Source organism: Oncorhynchus clarkii, chromosome 20, assembly GCF_045791955.1.
Source record: "Oncorhynchus clarkii lewisi isolate Uvic-CL-2024 chromosome 20, UVic_Ocla_1.0, whole genome shotgun sequence".
NCBI classification, from domain to species: Eukaryota; Metazoa; Chordata; class Actinopteri; order Salmoniformes; family Salmonidae; genus Oncorhynchus; species Oncorhynchus clarkii.
The window spans coordinates 3,593,285-3,607,403 of NC_092166.1; the positions used below are offsets into that span (position 1 = coordinate 3,593,285).

Below are 14,119 nucleotides of genomic sequence, written 5' to 3' on the forward strand. Positions count from 1 at the left end.
GGACAGGACCATCTGTGTCAACAATTTCAACGTGTGTTTGTTTTTTTACGGACAAGAATGCCAAATCGCCTGTATCATGTTAATTTACAGGGCATTAGGAAAGTATTCAGACACCTTAACTTTTTCCGCATTTTGTTAAAGTTACAGCCTTATTCTAAAATGGATTAAATAAAATAATGTCCTCATCGATCTACACACAATACCCCATAATGACATCACAATACCCCAGAATGACATCACAATACCCCATAATGACATCACAATACCCCATAATGACATCACAATACCCCATAATGACATCACAATACCCCATAATGGCAAAAACAGAAATACCTTATTGACATAAATATTCAGACCCTTTGCTATGAGACTCAACATTGAGCTCAGGTGCATCATGTTTCCATTGATCGTCCTTGAGCTGTTTCTACAACTTGATTGGAGTCCAGCTGTGGTAAATTCAATTGATTGGACACAATTTGGAGGCATACACCTGTCTATATAAGGTCTCACAGTTGACAGTGCACTTCAGAGCAAAAACCAAGCCATGAGGTTGGAATTGTCCGTTGAGCTCAGAGAGAGGATTGTGTCAAGGCACAGATCTGGGGAAGGGTACCATTGAAGGTCCCCAAGAACACAGTGGCCTCCATTCTTAAATGGAAGAAGTTTGGAACCACCAAGACTTTTCCTAGAGCTGGCCGCCCGGCCAAACTAAGCAATCGGGGGATAAGGGCCTTGGTCAGGGAGGTGACCAAGAAGCCGATGGTCACTCTGACGAAGGTCCATAGTTCCTCTGTGGAGATGGGAGAACCTTCCAGAAGGACAACCATCTCTGCAGCACTCCATCAAACAGGCCTTTATGATGGAGTGGCCAGACGGAAGCCACTCCTCAGTAAAAAGGCCCATGACAGCCCGCTTGGAGTTTGCCAAAAGGCACCTAAAGGACTCTGACCATGAGAAACAAGATTCTCTGGTCTGATGAAACCAAGCATCACGTCTGGAGGAAACCTGGCACCTTGCCTACGGTGAAGCATCGTGGTGGCAACTAGTTAGGATCGAGGGAAAGATGAACAGAGAAAAGTACAGAGAGATCCTTGATGAAAACCTGCTCAAGACCTCAGACTGGGGGGGCGAAGGTTCACCTTAGATCAGGACAATGACCCTAAGCACACACAAGTCTTTGAATGTCCTTGAGTGGCTCAGCCAGAGCCCGGACTTAAACCCAATCGAACATCTCTGTAGAAACCTGAAAATAGCTGTGCAGTGACACTCCCCATCCAACTTGACAGGGCTTGAGAGGATCTGCAGAGAAGAATGGGAGAAACTCCCCAAATACAGGTGTGACAAGCTTGTAGCGTCATACCCAAGAAGACTCGAGGCTGTAATCATTGCCAAAGGTGCTTTAACAAAGTACTGAGTAAAGGGTCTGAATACTTCTGTTGTTTCAGTTTTATATTTTTTATGAATTTGAAGAAAAAAAATCTAAACCTGTTTTTGCTTCATTGAATAACATTTGAGTAGATTTTAGAGTAAGGCTTTAACGTAACAAAAAGTGAAGCGGTCTGAATTTTTTTCCCAGAATGCACTTTGTGTTGCCTTACATTCATTATGAATGGCTTGGTTTTCTGTTCCGGTTGTTTTCAGTGTTAACCCTTATCAGTGCCACTCCTGGGGTCACATTCATTATGAATGGCTTGGTTTTCTGTTCCGGTTGTTTTCAGTGTTAACCCTTATCAGTGCCACTCCTGGGGTCACATTCATTATGAGTGGCTTGGTTTTCTGTTCCGGTTGTTTTCAGTGTTAACCCTTATCAGTGCCACTCCTGGGGTCACATTCATTATGAATGGCTTGGTTTTCTGTTCCGGTTGTTTTCATTGTAGTGTTTTGCACTACAATCCACGATAGCTAGTTCAGGTCCTATGCTGAAGTGAGGCAAGGCAGGGTAAGATGGATACAGTATTAAACTAGATAGCAGCACTAATAATGCCCAAATACCTTGTTTTCAGTGTTAACCATTATCAGTGCCACTCCTGGGGTCACATTCATTAGTGCACACTATACCAAAACCGTTTTGCAAAAAAAAACAAAAAAAAAAAACCTTTCCCCCACATAATTGGGTTAGTCCCCTATTTCAGTCTGTCAATCTCTATGAAGATATGAGGTGTCTATATAGTCAGTCTATATGAGGTGTCTACATACAGTCAGTCTATATGAGGTGTCTATGAAGATGGGAGGTGTCTACATAGAGTCAGTCACAGGGTTCTCTCTTTGTACAGACTCCAAAAAAACATGTTGCTTTTGAAGTACACTTTATTTTTGGTACTAATATTGTCATGGTAATGTTATTATCCTCTTGTTTTTCACTTCCTCTTAAGTTGAAATACCACAAAAAAAATGTGATCCGTGTCCCTCCATAGATATGTTACTATTTCTGTGTTGCATTTTAGAACAGACAGAAATGAAAGTGTAAAGACGACATGTTCATTTTGTCGTCGGGGAAAGTTTTTGGTGGTGCAACATTCAGTATTGGGATGAATTGATTTTGAGTGACTCGATTTGGCTCGTGTAGATCATTTTAATGGTGAACTACTCCTCAAATTCAACATGGTAGGTCTACGTAGATCAAACCTCAACAAGAAACGATTGAAAGGGTCAAAAACAAGAAATCTCTGTGAAGTTAAAGATATGTGTTTTGGAATGCTTTTGGACCCGTTACACCAGCTATCTGGGGAGGATGGACTCTTTTCATTGTGACTTTAGTAATAGTGGTCTTTAGGAATAGTTGTCTTTAGTAATAGTAGTAATAGTTGTCTTTAGTAATAGTTGTCTTTAGTAATAGTAGTAATAGTTGTCTTTAGTAATAGTTGTCTTTAGTAATAGTTGTCTTTAGTAATAGTAGTAATAGTTGTCTTTAGTAATAGTTGTCTTTCGGAATAGTTGTCTTTAGTAATAGTAGTAATAGTTGTCTTTAGTAATAGTAGTAATAGTTGTCTTTAGTAATAGGTGTCTTTGGTAATAGTTGTCTTTAGTAATAGTAGTAATAGTTGTCTTTAGTAATAGTAGTAATAGTTGTCTTTAGTAATAGTTGTCTTTAGTAATAGTTGTCTTTAGTAATAGGTGTCTTTGGTAATAGGTGTCTTTGGTAATAGGTGTCTTTGGTAATAGGTGTCTTTGGTAATAGGTGTCTTTGGTAATAGGTGTCTTTGGTAATAGGTGTCTTTAGTAATAGTTGTCTTTGGTAATAGTTGTCTTTAGTAATAGTTGTCTTTAGTAATAGTTGTCTTTGGTAATAGGTGTCTGGTAATAGGTGTCTTTGGTAATAGGTGTCTTTAGTAATAGGTGTCTTTAGGAATAGTTGTCTTTAGTAATAGTAGTAATAGTTGTCTTTAGTAATAGTTGTCTTTAGTAATAGTTGTCTTTAGTAATAGTAGTAATAGTTGTCTTTAGTAATAGGTGTCTTTGGTAATAGTTGTCTTTAGTAATAGTAGTAATAGTTGTCTTTAGTAATAGGTGTCTTTGGTAATAGTTGTCTTTAGTAATAGTAGTAATAGTTGTCTTTAGTAATAGTTGTCTTTAGTAATAGGTGTCTTTGGTAATAGGTGTCTTTGGTAATAGGTGTCTTTGGTAATAGGTGTCTTTGGTAATAGGTGTCTTTGGTAATAGGTGTCTTTGGTAATAGGTGTCTTTGGTAATAGTTGTCTTTGGTAATAGTTGTCTTTGGTAATAGTTGTCTTTGGTAATAGTTGTCTGGTAATAGGTGTCTTTGGTAATAGGTGTCTTTAGTAATAGGTGTCTTTAGTAATAGGTGTCTTTAGTAATAGGTGTCTTTAGTAATAGGTGTCTTTAGTAATAGTTGTCTTTAGTAATAGTTGTCTTTAGTAATAGGTGTCTTTGGTAATAGTTGTCTTTAGTAATAGTTGTCTTTAGTAATAGTTGTCTTTAGTAATAGCTGTCTTTAGTAATAGGTGTCTTTGGTAATAGGTGTCTTTGGTAATAGGTGTCTTTGATAATAGGTGTCTTTGGTAATAGGTGTCTTTGGTAATAGGTGTCTTTGGTAATAGGTGTCTTTGGTAATAGTTGTCTTTAGTAATAGTTGTCTTTAGTAATGGTTGTTTGAAAGGCCTCAGATTGAAGGTTTATACCTTTCAACCGTTAATGAAATGTCAGTGATGGAAATGTTGGATTGGTTTTGAGTCAAGAAAGGCTGCCTCTCAAATTGATTGTTGTCTAGATTGTCCTATCAATATACACATAATATTTTAGGTCAAAATGCATAGTTAAGATACAGGTAACTGCCAAAGAAAGGATACGTTTGAAAAATCGGTGCTTCCAGTGTGGTTCCTGAGTTAATTAAGCAATTCACATCCCATCGTAATTAGGGTCCCATCTTCAGCTGCTACACTGGTCCAACCCCCAAGGCACTGGTCATTGCTGATTGGCTAGTCCAGTACATCTTTTAGAATCTAATGCCCGACCTTACCTGACTGTCACCAGCTGGACTGTCACCAGCTGACTGTTACCAGCTGGACTGTTACCAGCTGGACTGTCACCAGCTGGACTGTCACCAGCTGGACTGTCACCAGCTGGACTGTCACCAGCTAACTGTTACCAGCTGCCTGTTACCAGCTGCCTGTCACCAGCTAACTGTCACCAGCTAACTGTCACCAGCTAACTGTTAGGCTATGATAACATGAACTCTAATTTAACCCTTTGAGCTGTCCTGCTATTGTTTATTGTTTTCTTTGTGGTATTTCTTTGTGGTTCTTGGAAGTGTTTCTGGTGCATACGGGTTACATACAGGGGTGGAATTGACATGTAAAAATCTCCGCATTTTTGAGCTGAATGCCCAGTGATACAACAGTTGTGACTTGCCTTTTTCCCCACCTTCAATTCCACTCCTGGCAACATGTTTTAGATTGTTAGATTGAGAAGGAGTCCGATCAAGTATCAATCAATCAATCAAAAGATCGATAGATTGATTGAGATCAAGTATTAAATAAATGTACACTACCCCCCCCCCCCCAGTTAGTAATAAACATGGCATTGACCATCTCTGTTCTACAGACAAGTCTATCTATACTCTCTGTTGTCCTACTATAACCATCTCTGTTCTACAGACAAGTCTATCTATACTCTCTGGTGTCCTACTATAACCATCTCTGTTCTACAGACAAGTCTATCTATACTCTCTGTTGTCCTACTATAACCATCTCTGTTCTACAGACAAGTCTATCTATACTCTCTGGTGTCCTACTATAACCATCTCTGTTCTACAGACAAGTCTATCTATACTCTCTGGTGTCCTACTATAACCATCTCTGTTCTACAGACAAGTCTATCTATACTCTCTGGTGTCCTACTATAACCATCTCTGTTCTACAGACAAGTCTATCTATACTCTCTGGTGGGGGGGTTCGGAAGAGGACATCATTGCACATGCGATTAGAACAGCAGTATATGTCCTGCTATTTATTTTCCCTTGGTGATCCCCAACACTGCTTCATCAACACTGCTTCATCAACCCATAACAACGATGCTGGGGGAGGACCGTGTCCATGTGTCCCCCCCCAGATTCCATCTTTTTAAAGATGAAAGACAGTACTGTGTATTAGAGTTGGGGTTCATTTGTATTAAACTCAGTGACTTATTAAGGAAATTATATGAATTTAAAATTTAAATTTAGTAAAATAAGTTTTCATATAAATGTCTGGTTTTATTTCAGTTTACTTAGAAGTCATTTTTGTTCCAATTATAGTTTACTTCCTGAATGGACCGACTTCAATTCACCTCAACCCTGCTTTTATATAAAACAAGTTTCAGTTATTTGGAAAATAAAAAAAAACAGTTGTCATGTTTTGAAGTGGATTTTGGTATTGATAAAAATGTTTTGTTGCATTCTTTAACTAATGAAGTGCGAATAATAAAGATATATATTTATTACCCAAACTGCACTGTTGTTCAATGTGTTGATGCATGCTGCTGTTTCACAGTTAGACCACCTTGCATTGGTTTTGCTCTCCTTTATGTTGACATTTTTTATTTAACTAGGCAAGTCAGTTGAGAACAAATTCTTTATTTACATTGACAGCCAGCCAGGGAACAGTGAGTTTAACTGCCTTGTTCAGCGGCAGAACGACAGATTTTTACCTTGTCAGCTCGGGGGATTCGATCTAACAACCTTTTGGTTACTAGTCCAACACTCTAACCACTAGGCTACGCTGCCACACCAGGAAAATGCAGTGTCCCATAGAGATTTAAGCATAAAGACCTGGGCGGGTGGTGGTGGTGGTATATGGCCTATATATCATGGCTAAGGGGTGTTAGGAGTTTAAAAACGGTATTACCAAAACTACTGAGTGAGGATGACAGTAGACCACCGGACAGTGCTGTTTGATAGTGGATATAAACACTACTAAAATGTATTTTCTTCTTTGAAAGTGAAGGATTTATGTGAATGAAATATATGTTTTCTGCCTCCGTTTGCTATTTGAAACTCCGTTTGTTGACGTCAGCATTTCGGTTACATAGAAACCATTATAAACCCCACAGCACATGCTTCAGCACCGTCTCTTCAGTATTTCCCCTTTAATACAACAACCACTTGCTCATTTTCTAAAAAGTTTGTAGTAGGACAATATAAGTATCTTTATAATACAATTGAACAGGGTATGGAGAGGAACTACTACTGGGTAGTGGATGAGTGACTCACTTTTTGATATCCGTCATCTTAAATGGTGTGCGTTCGTGCTTGTCTCTCGTGCGTGACTGAGTGTGCGATATTGGGGCATGCGCACGAAGGCACGTCTAACCTGGGTGCCATGTTTTCGGTATTTGTGAGAAATTACGCGCATGCGCCCTGGTAGGAACCACCTCACGGCCGGCGTCAGGCTCGAGACGGCAGTGATTGCAGATTTTCCCTGTCAGACAGACGGAAGGAATGAGAAAGGGCGAAGGACTGGGGAGCCACTGACACACGGACAGACAGGGGCCCAGAAAGAGAGAGAGAGAGAGAGAGGACGAGATGGAGGAATGAAGGAATCATATCAGGGAATAAGAAAACGGCTGGATTAATAATTGAAACCATTACACTTTACAACCAGCGACACCGCAGATGCCATCTGTTTAGCATCGGTTTGTGCAATAATCCCGTGTATTGCCGCGATTCCTTCATTCAAGGAGAAAAAGCGGAGAGCCACCTGGCTACTATCATAGAGCGGAGTACAATGACAACCTGGTGAATGTAGTATAATCTATCTAACCAACGGAATGCAATACAACCGGAATAAAGGACCGTTCCGGGTGAGCATCACCAACCGGGAGTGATGAGAAGAACCACGGGGAGACAGGACCGTGTTTCTGCTGTCGCCTGTCAAGGGTATTCTTCCTGTGTGTTGTGGACTGAACATTTATTCTTCCAGCACCCTCCTCCTCCTCTCCTCCTCCACCGGTGTCGTCTGGGGGTTGTAACATGGAGAGCTCCAGTGGCTCTGGGATCAGCGAATCCACCAAACCGCCAAACCACCAGTTGGAGAAGAAACGGTTAAACCGAGCATCGTCTCCGGCCAGGCCGTTCCTGAAGGATGTCCACTCCTTCCGCTCCTCGCCCAAACCAACGGTTATCGTACCAAAATCCCCCAAACTGACCAAGCATCAGCACTCTTCTCCTGTGCCCGTGTCATCCAATCAAAGCCGCATCACCAGGCGCACCCCAACCGGAGCGAAGGATAACAAACCAGCCGCGGTGAAAAGTCACAGCACCAAGTCCTCTACAGGCACGAAAAAGACTGTTAAGGTAATCCAACATGCAGCCCCGGAGCATAAAACGACCACCGCCAGCAAACCGACTTCGGACAGCAGTCCACACCTCGCCCTCAAAGCCAAGAAGAGTAAAATAGCCACTCTGACCGCGTCTCACCACCGCCCACTCAGCCATGCCTCACCAATCCGCGTCCCAACCGGTGCTATCCCTGTCGGCAGGGTCAGTCAGACGGACAGCAACTCCGATCTCTCCGACTGTCCCTCTGAGCCCCTATCCGAAGAACAACGCCTGACCGCGGCCGCCAGCAGCGACGGGGAGTCGGGGGGCTCTGGGTCCAGCGACAGGGATCATGTGGGAGCGGATTATCCTCTGCAGGCAGGAGCATCAGCAACAGACGCGGCAGGGGCTACTGCTTGTAGTGGTGGGCTTTCATTGCGCACCGCGGAGGGTAGCGCGGAGGGTGCGGTAGTGGCAGCAGCGGGGAAAGGCGGCATGTCTCAGGCTCCAGGAGCAGGTGCTCACGGTCACGGAGGAGATGGGAGTAAACAGGAGAAATCATCAACAAGCGCACCATTTATAAAACTGGAATGCAGCAAGGAGATAACCGATGAGGATTTGATACGGGAAATTGAAGACCTACGTTCTGAAAACGACTACCTCAAGGTAAAGAAGGCTGTGGGAATGATTTCTGTTTCTCATAAATGATCACATTGTCTCTTATTTATGGCAATAGATCGTGTGTAAATCCATAGTGTTGTTTCTGCATCGCCAATTGCTGTAGTCAGTGTAGGCTGCTGTCGTAGTAATAGCCTCATTGATTATAGTGTTATATTTGCAGCCAGTGAATCACTGTATCATCGTTTGAATGACTTCAGATCCTCACTGTTGGTTTGCAGTGACATTTAGCTGCTATTCGCTGATGGCTCCTGTTGATATAGTTGACTACCGTCTGGTTGTGTGTTGGAACCTAGAAGTCTGCTTGGGACATGATGTATCGTCAGGTTATTGATGTTCTCATCATTTAAATCCCAAATGAGATGTGTCTTTCATCACAACAAAACATGGTAACACAATAATAATCTTCAATCTCATCGTGTTTTTTTTTTGAATGGTCTGAAAAATATCTGTCTTTTAATTTAATAGATTTTGAATGGTCAAAAAAACATTTATTCTCTAAATTTAGTAGATTTTGAATGGTCAAAAAAACATTTATTCTCTAAATTTAATAGATTTTGAATGGTCAAAAAAACATTTATTCTCTAAATTTAATAGATTTTGAATGGTCAAAAACCATTTATTCTCTAAATTTAATAGATTTTGAATGGTCAAAAACCATTTATTCTCTAAATTTAATAGATTTTGAATGGTCAAAAACCATTTATTCTCTAAATTTAATAGATTTTGAATGGTCAAAAACCATTTATTCTCTAAATTTAATAGATTTTGAATGGTCAAAAATATATTTCCTCTAAATTGGATGGCATCTGAAAGATTCTTCTCTTGCTACATGAAATCCAATTTCAAATGTTCAAACTAACCATTTTTTTCCAACATGGGCTTTAGGCTATGTAGGTTATATATTCAGATAAGAAGTTGGGGAGGAGGAAGAGGAGGAGGAAAGGGGATAATGCGGCATAATTTTCCAGTTTCAGTTAAATGGATGGATGAATTCATATGCATCGTGTCTGACACTGTGGGATTGTCCTAACTTGATCACAGCTCACTCTAGCTCTCTGTTCATAAAGCTATAATCTACGTTGGCTCCTCCTCTCCTCTCCTCTCTTCTCTTCTCTTCTCTTCTCTTCTCTTCTCTTCTCTTCTCTCCTCTCCTCTCCTCTCCTCTCCTCTCCTCTCTTCTCTTCTCTTCTCTTCTCTTCTCCTCTCCTCATAATGGGCCAGTCCCATAGGACCGATAACTATCAAATGTCCCATGTGTTGTCAGAGGTTCAAACAATTCTGTTTTTCACTGTCAGTCTGTCTGTCTATCTCTTTGTCTGTTAGTCTGTCTGTCTATTTCTCTGTCTGTCTATCTCTCTGTCTATTAGTCTGTCTATCTCTGTCTGTTAGTCTGCCAGCTGGGGCCACAGTCACACTCCCTATCTCCTCTCCTTCCTCCTGTCCTATTCCCACTTCTGTCTCTCTCTCTCTTCTCTCTATCTCTCTCCGTCCCACAACACAAGCACAGTTCAGGCTTCTCTCTTCCCTTCCTGCAACATAATACCTTCACAAAAATCATTAAGAGGTTATTGATTATTCGGGATGGACAGAAAAGGAAGATAAATGAAAGTGCAGAAGCACATGGCGCTAAAGGCTATAGGCCTGTGTGTCTTTATCAGTACGGGTTGATAGTGTTTAGGATCAGGTCATCAGTATTGTGAGGCTATAGGCCTGTGTGTCTTTATCAGTACGGGTTGATAGTGTTTAGGATCAGGTCATCAGTATTGTGAGGCTATAGGCCTGTGTGTCTTTATCAGTACGGGTTGATAGTGTTTAGGATCAGGTCATCAGTATTGTGAGGCTATAGGCCTGTGTGTCTTTATCAGTACGGGTTGATAGTGTTTAGGATCAGGTCATCAGTATTGTGAGGCTATAGGTGTGTGTGTCTTTATCAGTACGGGTTGATAGTGTTTAGGATCAGGTCATCAGTATTGTGAGGCTATAGGCCTGTGTGTCTTTATCAGTACGGGTTGATAGTGTTTAGGGTCAGGTCATCAGTATTGTGAAGCTATAGGCCTGTGTGTCTTTATCAGTACGGGTTGATAGTGTTTAGGATCAGGTCATCAGTATTGTGAGGCTATAGGCCTGTGTGTCTTTATCAGTACGGGTTGATAGTGTTTAGGATCAGGTCATCAGTATTGTGAGGCTATAGGCCTGTGTGTCTTTATCAGTACGGGTTGATAGTGTTTAGGATCAGGTCATCAGTATTGTGAGGCTATAGGTGTTACGGTGCGTGAATGAGGACCCAAAAGCGAATTAACTTAAACAGAGCTTCTTTAATTACCAAACATAGGTAGGCTCAGACGGACCGGCAGATTCCGACAGGACAAGACAAGGTTACAGCAAACATGACGACAGTCTGGTTCAGGCATGAAACACAACAAACAAGAATCCGACAAGGACAGGAACAAAAACAGAGAGAGATATAGGGACCTAATCAGAGGGAAAAAGGGAACAGGTGGGAAACGGGGTGAATGGGTAGTTAGGAGGAGACAAGGAACAGCTGGGGGGAAGCGGGGGAGAAAAGGTAACCTAAGACGACCAGCAGAGGGAGACAGGGTGAAAGGAAAGGACAGAGACAAGACACAACATGACAGTACATGACAGTACCCCCCCACTCACCGAGCGCCTCCTGGCGCACTCGAGGAGGAAACCTGGCGGCAACGGAGGAAATCCTCGATCAGCGCACGGTCCAGCACGTCCCGAGAGGGAACCCAACTCCTCTCCTCAGGACCGTACCCCTCCCAATCTACGAGGTACTGGTGACCACGGCCCCGAGGACGCATGTCCAAAATTCTACGGACCCTGTAGATGGGTGCGCCCTCGACAAGGATGGGGGGGGGGGGGGGAAGACGAGCGGGGGCGCGAAGGACGGGCTTGATGCAGGAGACATGGAAGACCGGGTGGACGCGACGAAGGTATCGCGGAAGAAGAAGTCGAACTGCGACAGGATTAATGACCCGAGAAATACGGAACGGACCAATGAACCGCGGGGTCAACTTGCGAGAAGCCGTCTTAAGGGGAAGGTTCTGAGTGGAGAGCCAAACTCTCTGACCGCGACAATATCTAGGACTCTTAGTTCTACGCTTATTAGCAGCCCTCACAGTCTGCGTCCTATAACGGCAAAGTGCAGACCTGACCCTCTTCCAGGTGCGCTCGCAACGTTGGACAAAAGCCTGAGCGGAGGGGACGCTGGACTCGGCGAACTGAGATGAGAACAGCGGAGGCTGGTACCCGAGGCTACTCTGAAAAGGAGATAGCCCGGTCGCAGACGAAGGAAGCGAGTTGTGGGCGTATTCTGCCCAGGGGAGCTGTTCTGACCAAGACGCAGGGTTACGAAAAGAAAGACTGCGTAAGATGCGACCAATAGTCTGATTGGCCCGTTCTGCTTGACCGTTAGACTGGGGGTGAAAGCCGGAAGAGAGACTGACGGAAGCCCCAATCAAACGGCAAAACTCCCTCCAAAATTGAGACGTGAATTGCGGACCTCTGTCCGAAACGACGTCTGACGGAAGGCCATGAATTCTGAAAACATTCTCGATGATGATTTGTGCCGTCTCTTTAGCAGAAGGAAGCTTAGCAAGGGGAATGAAATGAGCCGCCTTAGAGAACCTATCGACAACCGTAAGAATAACAGTCTTCCCCGCTGACGAAGGCAGTCCGGTGACAAAATCTAAGGCGATGTGAGACCACGGTCGAGAGGGAATAGGAAGCGGCCTGAGACGGCCGGCAGGAGGAGAGTTACCGGACTTAGTCTGCGCGCAGACCGAACAAGCAGCCACGAAACGACGCGTGTCATGCTCCCGGGTGGGCCACCAAAAACGCTGGCGAATGGAAGCAAGCGTACCCCGAACGCCAGGGTGGCCGGCTAACTTGGCAGAGTGAGCCCACTGAAGAACGGCCAGACGAGTAGGAACGGGAACGAAAAGAAGGTTCCTAGGACAAGCGCGCGGCGACGGAGTGTGAGTGAGCGCTTGTTTTACCTGCCTCTCAATTCCCCAGACAGTCAACCCGACAACACGCCCCTCAGGGAGAATCCCCTCGGGGTCAGTGGAGGCTACTGAAGAACTGAAGAGACGAGACAAAGCATCAGGCTTGGTGTTCTTAGAGCCCGGACGATAAGAAATCACGAACTCGAAACGAGCGAAAAACAGCGCCCAACGCGCCTGACGCGCATTAAGTCGTTTGGCAGAACGGATGTACTCAAGGTTCCTATGGTCAGTCCAAACGACAAAAGGAACGGTCGCCCCCTCCAACCACTGTCGCCATTCGCCTAGGGCTAACCGGATGGCGAGCAGTTCGCGGTTTCCCACATCATAGTTACGTTCCGACGGGGACAGGCGATGAGAAAAATACGCGCATGGGTGGACCTTGTCGTCAGAGAGGGAGCGCTGAGAAAGAATGGCTCCCACGCCCACCTCTGACGCGTCAACCTCGACAACGAACTGTCTAGAGACGTCAGGTGTAACAAGGATAGGAGCGGATGTAAAACGATTCTTGAGGAGATCAAAAGCTCCCTGGGCGGAAACGGACCACTTAAAGCACGTCTTGACAGAAGTAAGGGCTGTGAGAGGAGCTGCCACCTGACCGAAATTACGGATGAAACGACGATAGAAGTTCGCGAAGCCGAGAAAGCGCTGCAGCTCGACGCGTGACTTAGGGGCGGGCCAATCAATGACAGCTTGGACCTTAGCGGGATCCATCTTAATGCCTTCAGCGGAAACAACAGAACCGAGAAATGTGACGGAGGAGGCATGAAAAGTGCACTTCTCAGCCTTCACAAAAAGACAATTCTCTAAAAGGCGCTGGAGGACACGTCGAACATGCTGAAGATGAATCTGGAGTGACGGTGAAAAAATCAGGATATCGTCAAGGTAAACGAAAACAAAGATGTTCAGCATGTCTCTCAGGACATCATTGACTAATGCCTGAAAGACAGCTGGAGCGTTAGCGAGGCCGAAAGGAAGAACCCGGTATTCAAAGTGCCCTAACGGAGTGTTAAACGCCGTCTTCCACTCGTCCCCCTCCCTGATGCGCACGAGATGGTAAGCGTTACGAAGGTCCAACTTAGTGAAAAACCTGGCTCCCTGCAGGATCTCGAAGGCTGAGGACATAAGAGGAAGCGGATAACGATTCTTAACTGTTATGTCATTCAGCCCTCGATAATCTATGCAGGGGCGCAGAGACCCGTCCTTCTTCTTGACAAAAAAAACCCCCGCTCCGGCGGGAGAGGAGGAGGGGACTATGGTACCGGCGTCAAGAGCTACAGACAAATAATCCTCGAGAGCCTTACGTTCGGGAGCCGACAGAGAGTATAGTCTACCCCGGGGGGGAGTGGTTCCCGGAAGGAGATCAATACTACAATCATACGACCGGTGTGGAGGAAGAGAGGTGGCCCTGGACCGACTGAACACCGTGCGCAGATCGTGATATTCCTCCGGCACCCCTGTCAAATCACCAGGCTCCTCCTGTGAAGAAGAGACAGAGGAAACAGGAGGGATAGCAGACATTAAACATTTCACATGACAAGAGACGTTCCAGGAGAGGATAGAATTACTAGACCAATTAATGGAAGGATTATGACAAACTAGCCAGGGATGGCCCAAAACAACAGGTGTAAAAGGTGAACGAAAAATCAAAAAATAA

At 44.2% G+C, this 14,119-nt stretch overlaps 1 protein-coding gene across 1 annotated transcript in view; it reads left to right on the forward strand.

Moving 5' to 3' along the window:
• Positions 1 to 7,038: 7,038 nt before the first annotated feature.
• Positions 7,039 to 14,119, forward strand: part of LOC139375782 (microtubule cross-linking factor 1-like) — a 124,448-nt gene continuing 117,367 nt past the window's right edge. The window contains exon 1 of the mRNA XM_071117625.1: positions 7,039 to 8,419. Coding sequence (XP_070973726.1) covers positions 7,466 to 8,419 — 954 coding nt within the window. The 5' untranslated portion in view covers positions 7,039 to 7,465. The remainder of the gene's footprint in view (positions 8,420 to 14,119) is intronic.